This window comes from Geotrypetes seraphini, chromosome 3 (genome assembly GCF_902459505.1).
Source record: "Geotrypetes seraphini chromosome 3, aGeoSer1.1, whole genome shotgun sequence".
Taxonomy (NCBI): Eukaryota; Metazoa; Chordata; class Amphibia; order Gymnophiona; family Dermophiidae; genus Geotrypetes; species Geotrypetes seraphini.
Genome location: NC_047086.1, coordinates 6,112,489 through 6,125,447, shown reverse-complemented (window position 1 = coordinate 6,125,447; position 12,959 = coordinate 6,112,489). Strand labels below are relative to the sequence as shown.

The following is a 12,959-nucleotide window of genomic DNA, read 5'->3' as shown; positions in this document are numbered from 1 at the left end:
GACAAACCTGGCAGAATGCAGTATCCGGGTCTCTTTTTTTTTTTTTTTTTTTTTAATAAAGGGAAAGAAGAAAAAAATGGAGACTCAGGCAGACCATCTATCAATGGAGGGAGGGTGAGGCAGGGACAAGGGGGGGGCCCAAGTGTAACCTCTAAAGCCGGCACCGTTCAGCCGGACACCCCTGTCTCACTGAAGAGAAAATCTCAACAGGAGAAATAGCACTGCCAGTTCACTGAAGAGAAACCTCAACAGGAGAAACAGAATGGCAGTCTCACTGAAGAGAAACCTCAACAGGAGAAACAGAATGGCAGTCTCACTGAAGAGAAACCTCAACAGGAGAAACAGAATGGCAGTCTCACTGAAGAGGAAACCTCGACAGGAGAAATAGCACTGCCAGTTCACTGAAGAGAAACCTCAACAGGAGAAACAGAATGGCAGTCTCACTGAAGAGAAACCTCAACAGGAGAAACAGAATGGCAGTCTCACTGAAGAGAAACCTCAACAGGAGAAACAGAATGGCAGTCTCACTGAAGAGAAAATCTCAACAGGAGAAACAGAATGGCAGTCTCACTGAAGAGGAAACCTCGACAGGAGAAACAGAATGGCAGTCTCACTGAAGAGAAACCTCGACAGGAGAAACAGAATGGCAGTCTCACTGAACAGAAACCTCGACAGGAGAAACAGAATGGCAGTCTCACTGAAGAGAAACCTCAACAGGAGAAACAGAATGGCAGTCTCACTGAAGAGAAACCTCAACAGGAGAAACAGAATGGCAGTCTCACTGAAGAGAAACCTCAACAGGAGAAAATAAAGTTCCAGCCACAGCCAGAATTCAGGAGCTAGTTGAATAGCGACCTTTTCCTGCTGGGAGATAGAGCATACTGATGATACAGGAGGAGTGCCAGCCAATAGGACCACCTGTTAATCAGTTTCTCTATCTCCACCTGCTGGTAGATGTGAGCTATCCCATTGGTCTCTGGATTCATCTGCTGCTGTTGCTAGGGAAAAATGATTTCATTTTCATTTTCAATTTAGTGATCAAAATGTGTCCGTTTTGAGAATTTATATCTGCTGTCTATATTTTGCACTATGGCCCCCTTTTACTAAACCGCAATAGTGTTTTTTAGCGCAGGGAGCCTATGAGCATCGAGAGCAGCGCAAGGCATTCAGCGCAGCTCCCTGCGCTAAAAACCGCTATCATGGTTTAACTAATAAAAATAGTACACATTTAATTTTCCCCACCATGCCCCACCCGGCTACTTTTTCATGCCACCCGGCTGGAAAAAATTTCTGGGGAGAACACTGTCACTCATATGTGAAAATACTACTGGCTTGATTGTCCTCGGAAAATAGTTGAGCCCTGTGAAACAAGAATCAAATAAAACTAAAACCTAAATTCTATCATTGAATTTCTTGAGTTTCAGAGTTCCTAAGCAAACCGTTCTGCTAAGACAAAGCCTTTTGCAGAACATCAGCATTTCATGCACTTTTTACTAACTTCCTCCCTAAGCAGTTCAAGAGTATTCGCTAGTCTCAAGATCTGAGGGGTAGGAGGGGGGGGGGGGGGTCCCATAGAAGTAGCAGGTGTCTTTCCTTCATTCTCAGATCCCAGATTTGAACAAGTTGCACCCATGGCACATCTGAGTCTTGCCAGCCCATTCAATTTGTGGCTCAACTTCATATCGTCTGTAATGCAACAGAGTACTAGTACTTAAGAGTTTCATGCAACTAAATTGACAGGTATAAAAAATGCATGGAAAAGCAGGAGACACTAAACATCGGAACTTCAAAATGAAATCACAATGCATACTTCTGCTGGCTGAGCCTCAGCTTTGGTGCCATCTGTTATCCCCATGGGGAAAAGTATGTTATTACAGCATAGGTGCGGAGGTACTTGGCAGGTTCAGGGTTTTTTTGGTAAGGTAGCTGTGGAGTGCTCTCCTATTTCATCACTGGGATAAAAACTAAGTCTTATGGGTTTCCAGCCATTTATTCATTCAGATGACATCTTTATTTTTATTTATTTTACAAATGACTTACTAGTGATATTACCCTAAATCCAAACTTGGTTTCAGTATAATAGAGTCTTGGGCAGGTGCTTTTAAACTAAAACTAAATAGGGAAAACACACACCAGCCATCATTCAGAGCAATTTAAGTGGGCAGGAGAGGCCATGACCTGCTTAAATTGTGGTGATCTGCCCAACTGCCAATATTCAGTGGCACTAAACCAGGCCCATAGGCCTTATCGGCCATCATTTTCTATGTTAGTATGCAACTTTTCTGCATCTCCTCTGTGCCAAGTCCTGCCATCAGAGGAGCCCCTTTACTTTTCCTAGTAAAAGAAAGTTAGGAGGTCACGTGACGCTATGAGCTGCTGAGGACACGTTCCTGCTCCGCTCCGGGGCCCCGATCCATCTCCACGAGCTTCACTCTGTTTTACAGCACCCTGGCCGCCCCGATTTGTGGCACAACGGATCCGGAATCAATGGACCAATATCTGACCCGCTCGCAAGAAGCGGCTCGCCCTCCCTCCACCCGAAAAACTCCGGCGCACATGAAGCCTGGCGACACGAAAATGGCGGCGGCCTCGGCCGCGGCGGTGTCTGTGCTGGCCGACACTGCTATTGCAGACATCCAGAAGGCAGTGGCACAGGTGCTCGGGCCACAGCTTGAAACTTTAACAGCCCAAATGAATCGTTTGGAGCACCTCTTCACAGACACTGCGGTGCGCACTACAGAGTTGGAGCAGAGGGTGTCTGCAGCGGAAGACTCTGTTAATTCCCACAAGCTGGACTTAGCAGCCCTGCAGGAAACGGTACGCCTACAGGCTGACAAGCTGGACGACCTGGAAAATCGGTCGCGCTGGAATAATTTACGGTTTTTGGGTGTACCCGAAATAATCCCAGACGCGCGCCTTTTGGCTGAATTGGAGGGTTGGCTCGAGCTGGAATTTTCTGATGCTGTGGCGCCTGGCTCTTTCTGTTTGGAACGGGCCCATCGCTTAGGCGCACGACCTACCCGTGAATCCAGACCACGTGTGGTAATTGCAAAATTTCTAAACTACCGACACAAGATGGATATATTGCGGCACTCCCGGGCCAAGAAGGACTCCTTAAAATTACGGGGTTCTGTTATACGTCTTAGCCAAGACTACTCATCTGCACTTACTGACCGGCGAAAGGCATTCTATCCTCTATGCTCCAGATTGGGGGAGCTTAAGCAGCGCTTCCTCTTTGTCTATCCGGCTCTGCTGAAGATCCAGTATGATGGTACTTGGCACCCCTTCTCAGTGGCTTCGGAAGCAGCAGACTTTATTAACCAACATCTTGGCTCTCCCTCGGCCCCACCTTGACTTTTTCCATCATAGTCTGGTTCCTTCAGGGCCAGGGTGGACTTTTCTGACTCTTGATGGTTCCTGTTCATTGTGTTGAGGCTCGAGTTATGCTTCCATGTTTTCTTTCGTAGTTGGGTGGATTGGGGCCCCGTAAGGTGTCTTCACGGTCCTCTTGCATATTCCTTGGGATATGCTGTTTGGGTTTTTTGGGGGATGGGAGGGGAGTTGGATGTTTGAATGGGAACAGTATACAGGATTACTTGTTTGGTTGTTGTTCTTTTTCTGGCCTCCTTTGCTTTACTGTTTTTTGTTCTTGCTATTTTTTTCTTTTGTTGCTTGCAGGGTGCTACCAGGGGTATCAGGTGAAGAGCACTTGGGTGAGGCTGGGTGCCTGGGTGCGGAACTTGTTTCTTACTTGTTGTATGTTACCTATGTCAGTGGATCCTGGGTGACAGCTCACTCCGTATTGTTTCCTGGAACGTGTCCGGGATTACGTCCCCGGTGAAGCGTACAAAGCTGCTAAAACAGTTGAAACACCATCGTGCTGATTTAGCTTGCTTGCAGGAAACTAAACTGACGGTAGAGGAGCATAAGAAACTACAACGGGGATGGGTTGGCTCAGTGTTTTATGCTTTTTCTTCGGGTAAAAGGGCTGGGGTATGCTTGCTGATCCGTAAGGGTCTGAAGTGTGCTGTCACAGTGTGTCACCGGGACACTCAGGGTAGAAATTTATTGTTGCATATATCCTTGCAGGGTACAGAATTCCGCTTACTGATTACCTATGGGCCTAATTTCTATTCTCACTCCTATTTCACTACTTTGATCTCTCTAGGCCTCTTGGATTCTTCCTTTCCTCTTATTGTGGCTGGGGACCTTAACCAAGTTTTAGATTCCTCTCTGGATCGATCTACTGTCTCCACTTCGCCAACCAACACATCCACAAAGGGAGTATCATTTCTCTGTAAGTCCCTGGGATTGGTCGATCTCTGGCGGCTTCTCCACCCTTTTGAAAGGGACTATACTCACCAGTCTAGAGCGCATGGGTCCTTCTCCCGCTTAGATTATCTTTTGGTCTCGGAACATCTCTTTTCTCGTGTCACTGAGGCCGCTATCGGACCCTTGGAGGTATCTGATCATTGCCCTATATGGATAGATGTGGCTTGGGGTGTTCCTCCCCAGGGATCCCTCCGGTGGCGCTTTCCTTCCTATTTACAAGATGATCCGCACTTCTTGACTTATTTACATAAACAATGGGAGGATTTTCTTCTTACTAATGGTCAGCATCAATCTACCCCTGCCCTCTTTTGGGAGACAGCCAAAGCAGTTCTTCGGGGGGAAATTATATCGTATGTTTCTGCTCGTCGTAAACGGATTTCGTCTGGCATCCTTAGATTGGAAAAACAATATTCCCAATTGAAAGCTAAATTTCTTTGTCATCCCACAAACACACTGAGGGAGGAACTTCACGCGGCTCAGGTGGCCCTTAACGCCTTATTGCACGATCGAACCAAGCGCTCTCTTTTTTATAGGAAATATCGTTTCTACCGGTATGGTAACCGGACAGGAAAAATGTTAGCTACCCTGACGAAGAACTGGCAGGATGATCGCTATATCTCTAAACTTAAGGCGGACAACGGTTCTTATCAAACCAAGACAGCGGATATAGCGGACGCCTTTTACCGGCATTTCTCTACCTTCTATGCCAGTCCTGGGCCCTATAGTGGTCCCGATGTTCTTGATTACTTAGAGGACGCTGGTATGCCTCGGTTCACTGATCTGCAGAGGTCTGTATTGAACGGACCCTTTCGGGGCACGGAGATCCAAAAGGCGATAAAAAACTTACGCTCTTGCACGGCTCCAGGCCCCGACGGGTTCTCCTCTGAATTTTATAAGATGTTCTCTCTGCAGGTGTGCGAGCCTCTTTTAGGTTATTTTGTCGTGGCGTTGGAGACAGGAGCGTTTCCTTCTCATGCTAATTCTGCCACTATTACGTTATTGCCAAAGCCGGGTAAGCCACGGGATGAAGTCGACTCCTACAGACCAATTTCCCTTATTAATGTTGATTTGAAGATTTTGGCTCGCCTGCTAGCCAATCGGTTGACACCTCTCTTGCCCCATGTGATTTCTCCGGCGCAGGTAGGGTTCGTGCAGGGTCGACACTCTGTGGTCAATGTTCGACGGGTGTTGTTGGCTGTCTCCAGAGCCCAGTCTACTTCCACGCTTGGACTTTTGGTGAGCCTGGACGCAGCCAAGGCTTTTGACCAAGTCCGATGGCCCTATCTTTTCCAGGTTCTTAATTACGTGGGGTTGGGGGGCTGGTTTGGGTCTGCTTTGCGTGCGCTCTATTCTGCGCCCTCAGCCTCAGTTTTAGTCAATGGGATTCTAACTAAGTCCTTTGAGGTGGGTCGGGGGACGCGTCAGGGTTGCCCTCTTTCCCCATTGCTTTTCCTTCTTTATCTGGAACCCCTACTGCGTACGATTCAAGGAGATGATGAGTTGGTTGGTTTGCCGGAAGGCTCTTCCCAATTACGTGTGTTGGCTTTTGCCGATGATCTCTTGTTTACTCTGGCCCACCCGCAACGCTCTCTGGAGCGTGCTCTGGAGCTTCTAGATGAATTTCATTTGTTCTCTGGGTTGACCCTCAATAAGCAGAAGTCTTTCGTGTTACCATTGCAGCTCTCAGTACGTGACACATGGACGGGTCCCTTTCCTTTAGTGTGGGCTGACTCCTCGATTAGATATTTAGGTATTCTAATACCCAGGGACCTGGCTACACTTTACTCTATCAATGTACTTCCTTTGTTGGCTGGGACCGAGCGGCGGCTCCGGGCCTGGCGCTCTTATCCGTTATCCCTTTTGGGGAAAATTGCCCTGTACAACATGATGGTGGTCCCTCAATAGCTTTATCTTTTTCAGACTTTACCTATTCTTTTACAGCGTTGTCACTTGTGGCTTCATCACCGTTCCCTCCGCTCCTTTTTGTGGGGTGGTAAGCGGTCTCGCATTCCTCTATCTTCTCTATCTTTACCAACTGCACAGGGAGGACTTGGGCTGTTACATCTGGGTAGATTTAATATGGCTTGTCAACTTAGGCATTTGAATGATTGGTTCTGTGCTACATCTTACTTTTCCGCTGCTGCAGTGGAGTACAGTTCCTTAGCTCCTTACCATTTCAGTTACTTACTTCATGTGAAATGCTTGCCCCCCCGGCGGCAGCTGTATGGGGATTTATTTCTCCTTCCTTTACGAAAAATTTGGAAACAGCTTTGTACTCAATTAGCTCTTCGGTTTGATGTGACACCGTGTCTACCCATTACTGGTAATGGTGATTTTCTCCCTGGTATGGGCTTGTGCGCTCATCCCAGGTGGCCGGGGAGGGGCATGCATTACTTATTTCATGTTTTACAATCTGATGGCACGTTACAGTCTTTCCAGACACTCTGTGCTTCCTCTGCCTTGATGGCTGGGGATTGGTTTTCTTATGGACAATTGCAACATTATGTTCAATCCCTTCCTAGTTCGTCCCTACGTGAAGATGTTCAGGAGAAGCTGTCCGAGGCAATCAGTCTTACTGCTCAGATGCTCATCCCTCTGCGATTTCATCATCGCTCTCTTCAGGAGATGGCTGGAGAATTGGATTATGCAGCTTTGGCTACTAAGTGGTCTGTGGAGCATCCTTCATGGGACGAAATCCTTGGTCGCTGTGACAGAAAGGGAACGTTATTATAAATTTGTGGTCCGGGCCTATTTTGCCCCTGTCCGAGCCTTCCATGCACATATCTGCTCAACTGATGCTTGCCCCAAGTATGCGGCCCCTCGAGCTTCATTGGGTCATATGTTTTGGCTATGTTCAGGAGTTCGGGCTTTCTGGAAACGCCTTTGTCTTCATATAGCAACATTCTGGAATTGTACCTGGACTCCCACGACCACCTTTCTTTTCACCCTGAAGTTATCTTTGCATCCAATTCGTCCTGGCGCAACGGTGTTTGTACGGAAGGCCATACTGGTGGGCATCAAAACCATCCTTCAACGTTGGCTGTCGCCCAATACGCCTACTGTTTCGCATTGGCGAACTCAGATGATTCACCTAGCGGGATGTGAACGCTTAGACATTGCTAATGTGGACTCTAGATGTGGTGCCCTGCATCTTCGCTGTTGGTTACCTTTCTGTTTGACTTTGACACCGACGGTGCGCAGCAGATTATTGAATTGATCTGTTGGCCTTTGAGTACTGTTCCCATGGGATGGGGTGGGATGGGGGTGGGTGGGCTGGGTTTTGTTGGGGATTCCTGATTGTATTTGGTGGCTGTTTTCATGTTTATTTTTTTTGAAACTAATAAACAGATTTAAACATAAAAGAAAGTTAGTACTCACCTGACAAAAGTCGGTATTGGTTTTCCATCCCCTGTACCAGGCATGGGTGGAGGTGGCGGAGGCTCATGCGGTCTGATTATCACCCGGTCTTCGGCTCTCGTCAGGAGCTCACTCATCTGACTATAGGGTAATGCTGCCAGTGAGAATGGTCCATCTATGTGATCCATATATGCCTGAGGTCTAAGAAGAAAGAGAGAGCATTTCTAGAAATGTAAATAAATAACCAAGAATCTGGTTTGCTAAAATGAATCCTTTATTGCCTCAGTTTTTATTTCAAAGAAGCAGAAATGCACTTTTGTACTGATCAGAAACTCCATAAGTTTTAGTTGAATCCTGCTTAACTTTGCACCATAATATCAACTTTTCCCACATGAAAGCACAGCTATCAGTACTATAACCCCTGCTTTCTTCTGGTTGTGCCGATTCTCAATCTACCATAGCAAGACAACTTTCAATCTCTCATTTATCAGCATAGTTTCCAAACTGAATTTAACTGCAGACCTTAGACAATATATGTGCTGGTATGTGAAACTTTCCTGATCCATGCCATAGAGAAAGTAATTTTATAGTGTTTCATAGAAGGAAAGGAGAAATTAGGTTCTTACCTGCTAATTTACTTTCTTTTAGCCTCTCCAGACAAGCATAGGGTTAATCTTACAAGCAGGTATGTATCTCATCATGACCAGCAGGTGGAGACAGACAAAACTTTGGAACTGTACATATCATGTGACCCCTCCCTAATTACCTCAGTCTGCCGAATAGCCAAGCAGAACTAAGAACTATATACAGAAAAACAAACAAGACTCCAAACAGGAGCATCCACAAATAAAAACAGAAATGCTGTTGGAAAATGCAAAGGAACAAATGCAAATAGCAAAGGAACAAATGCAAATAGCAAACAGCTTGTCAGCCAAGCCACAGTCGCTGTTCTTAATCTCCCCGGCTCTAGAAAAATGCTAGAAACCGATCGAAAAATGAAAATCTGCACGCAAGAACACAACAATAGAAAGGATGGGGTCCTATGCTGGTCTGGAGAGGCTAAAAGAAAGTAAATTAGCAGGTAAGAACCTAATTTCTCCTTCTTTAGCAACTCTCCAGACCAGCATAGGGTTAATCTTACAAGCGGGACGCACCCATAGCAGTCCCCATCATGGGTGGGACCCCAAAAGGGCAGATACCAGAACTCGCGCGAATGTCCACATGGTAGTGTCTGACAAAAGAATGTAGAGAAGACCAGACCACCGTCTTACAAATATCCAGAGGAGGCACCAGCAAAGACTCAGTCCAAGAAGCTGCCTGTCCACCAGAATGAGCCTTGAGAAATTCCGGAACAGTCTTTTTCTGAAGAAGATAAGCGAACACGACAGTTTCCTTGATCCAGCGTGCAATGGTAGCCTTGGAAGCGCCATCCCTCCTATGAGGACCTGCTATAAGGAGAAGATGATGATTTGATTTTCTGATCTTCTGGGTCCTCCGCAAGTAGGCACGAAGGATCGATCAACATCCAATTTGCGTTACTGTTTCTGCTCAGAAGAACCTGCCTGACTACCCAGGACCGGGAGGACCACAGTGATTGACATAAAAAGGAGAAACTACCTTTGGCAGAAAGGAAGGAACGGGCCTCAACACTACCCACTCCCTAGAAAAACTCCAGGAAGGGATACCTACAAGAGAGAGCCTGCAGCTCCGAAACACGTTTAGCAGAAGTAATAGCTATCAAGAAGACCACCTTAAGAGTAAGGTCCTTCAACATGCAGGCACCCAAAAGTTTAAACAGGGAGCGCACAAGCCCAGACACGACCAGATTCAAAACCCAAGAGGGAACAGACGGTCACACTGGAGGATTGAGCAACTTGGCCGCCCGCAAGAAGCAAACAACATCATGAATGGGAGTCAGATGCTGACCCCGTTATAACCCACGAAAGGCTGAAAGGACCACAAGCTGAACCCAGAGAGAAGACCAAGCCAGGCCCCTGTCCAGGCTATCCTGCAAGAACTCTAAGATGTTAGGCAGGGAAGAACAAAAAGCCACCTCTCCCCGCATTGTACACCACTCCTCAAATATACGCCAAACCCGCAAATAAGCCCGAGAAGTAGAAAGTCTGCGGGACCCCAAGAGAGAGATCACTTTACCTGAATACCCCTTTCTACCTAGGCGTTCCCTTTCAAGAGCCAAGCCGTAAGACAAAAAAGGGAGCCTGATCGAACAGGGGAATGGGGCCCTGAGTCAGAAGATAAGAACATAAGAATTGCCGCTACTGGGTCAGACCAGTGGGCCTTCGTGCCCAGCAGTCTGCTCACACAGTGGACCCCAGGTCAAAGACTAGTGCTCTAAGGAACTTGTCCAACTTTGTCTTGAATCCCTGGAGGGTGTTTTCCCCTATAACAGACTAAAGAAGAGTGTTCCAGTTTTCTACCACTTTCTGGGTAAAGAAGAACGTCCTTATGTTTGTATGGAATCTATCCCCTTTCAAGTTTAATGAGTGCCCTTTCATTCTTCCTACCTTGGAGAGGGTGAACAATCTGTCTTTATCTACTAAGTCTATTCCCTTCAGTATTTTGAATGTTTCGATCATGTCCCCTCTCAGTCTCCTCTTTTCAAGGGAGAAGAGGCCCAGTTTCTCCAATCTCTCACTGTACGGCAACCCTTCCAGCCCCTTAACCATTTTAGTTGCTCTTCTCTGGACCCTTTCGAGTAGTACAGTGTCCTTCTTCATGTGCGGCAACCAGTGCTGAACGCAGTATTCCAGGTGAGGGCGCACCATGGCCCGGTACAGCGGCATGATGACCTTCTCCAATCTGTTCGTGATCCCCTTCTTTATCATTCCTAGCATTCTGTTCACTCTTTTCGCCACCACCACGCATTGCGTGAATGGCTTCATCGACTTGTTGATCAGAACTCCCAAGTCTCTTTCCTGGGAGGTCTCTCCAAGTACTGCCCCAGACATTCTTTATTCGTGCAAGAGATTTTTGTTACCGACATGCATCACTTTACACTTATCCACGTTGAACCTCATTTGCCATGTCGATGCCCATTTCTCAAGCTTGATTATGTCACGTTGCAGATCTTCGCAATCCCCATGTCTTAACTACTCTGAATAACTTTGTATTGTCTGCAAATTTAATCACCTCACTCGTTATACCAATGTCCAGATCATTTATAAAGATGTTGAAGAGCACGGATCCAAGCACCGAGCCTTGCGGCACCCCACTGGTGGCGCTCTTCCAGTCCGAGTATTGTCCATTTACCCCCACTCTCCGTTTCCTATGCTCCAGCCAGTTTTTAATCCATGTGAGTATTTCACCCTCAATTCCATCGCTCGCAATTTTCTGAAGTAGTCATTCATGTGGAACCTTGTCGAAAGCCTTCTGAAAATCCAGATATACAATGTCGATTGGGTCGCCCTTGTCTATTTGCCTGTTTACTCCCTTGAAGAAGTGCAGCAAGTTCGTCAAACAAGATCTGCCTTTGCTGAAACCATGCTGGCTGGTCCTCATCAGACCGTGTCCATCAAGGTGATCAATGATGCGGTCCTTTATCAGCACCTCTATCAAAGAGGCAGAGGAAAAGGATCTGACACCAGAAGCCGCACCAGATCCGCATACCACGGACGTCAGGGCCAATCCGGAGCTACCAAAACCACCAGGCCCGGGTGTAGAACAATGTGGAGAAGAACTCTGCCCACAATGGCCACGGAGGGAACAAATACAACAGCCCTTCCATTGGCCATGGTTGAACCAGAGCATCCAGACCCTCGGCCTGACCGTCTCTGTGACGACTGAAGAAGCGGGAAGTTTTGGCATTAACTCCTGTGGCCATCAGGTCCATTAGGGGCTGACCCCAAGACTGCACTAACAAGTGAAAGGCCACATGGCTTAGACACCACTGTGATGACTGAGGAAGTCCGCTTGAACATTCTCCACTCCAGCTATGTGTGAGGCCGAGATGTCCTGAAGATGCAACTCTGCCCAGAGCATGAGCAGAGCCACCTCCTGTGCCACCTAAGTGCTCTTGGTGGCCCCCTGACGAGTGACATAGGCCACCGCCGTGGCAAAGTCTGACATACCCCAGACCGATTTGCTTGACAAGGCTAACAGCTCCAGATGGATGGCTCTGGTTTCCAGAACACTGATCAACCAGGTCGCTTCCTCTGTGGAGCAGGTGCTCTGAGTTGAGTGACTTAGACACAGAGCTCCCCAACCGAGAAGACAAGCATCCGTGAGAAGCACTGACCACTGTGGCTGATTCAGACTCATCGCTTGAACAAGATGGGAGGTTTAGAGCCACCAACGAAGACTGGAGCTAGCCAAGCCCCTCAGAGAAACACGGTGATCTAGACTGAGAGTCTGGAGTGACTACTCTGAAGCAGGGAATACTGAAGAGGACACATGTGGGTCCGAGCCCACCTCACCAAGTCGAGGGAAGCCACCGTTGACCCCAAGACTTGGAGGAAATCCTGCATCCGAGGACACCGGGATGCCATAAGCAGTCGAATTTGATAGTGTAATTTGCTTACCTGGGCCTCTGGGAGAAAGACCTTCCCCAAGAAGGTTTTGAACAGCACCCCAAGATTCTCCAGGCACTGCGAGGGGGCCAACCGGCTCTTGGCAAGGTTGACAACCCAGCCCAGCGACTGCAGGAACTCCACCACCCGAGCCGTGACCCGGGTGCTCTCCTGGAAGGATTTTGCGAGAATCAACCAGTCATCTAGGTAAGGATGCACCAGAATGCCCTCTGTCTGCAAGGCCGCCACAACAACCACCATAACCTTGGTGAACATTCAGGGAGCCATGGCCAGACCAAAAGGGAGCACACAGAACTGAAAGTGCTGGCCCAAGATCGCAAAACTAAGGAAGCGCTGATGGGAGGTCCGGATTGGAATGTGCAAGTAGGCTTCTATCAGGTAAAGAGAGGTTAGATACTCCCCCGGCTGAACCACCAGAATCACTGATTGCAGTGTCTCCATGTAAATAGATGGAACTCTGAGAGCCCTGATGACCCCTTCAAATCTAAGATGGGCTGAAAAGTCCCTTTCTTGGGCACCACAAAGTAAATTGAGTACCTGCTGGTGCCCAACTCCTGAGGGGACACTGGAACCACTAGCAATCTTTTAAGGATCTGGCAAAAAACCTGCTTCTTCCATGGTACATGACAAGGAGAAGCTAGAAAATGATTTGGCAGGAAATGGGCAAACTGCAGAGCAGAACCGTCCTGAAACACCTGAAGGAGAATTCCGGTTGGACCCCTT

General features: G+C 47.6%; 1 protein-coding gene across 5 annotated transcripts in view; it reads right to left on the bottom strand.

Annotated features, from left to right (window-relative positions):
* The window catches only part of WASF1 (WASP family member 1), a 177,966-nt gene that overhangs the window by 37,309 nt on the left and 127,698 nt on the right, over positions 1-12,959 (bottom strand). For all 5 annotated transcript variants that reach the window (XM_033939544.1, XM_033939545.1, XM_033939541.1 and 2 more), the window contains one exon: positions 7,711-7,890. In XM_033939544.1, the coding sequence (XP_033795435.1) occupies positions 7,711-7,890 (180 nt within the window). The remainder of the gene's footprint in view (positions 1-7,710; positions 7,891-12,959) is intronic.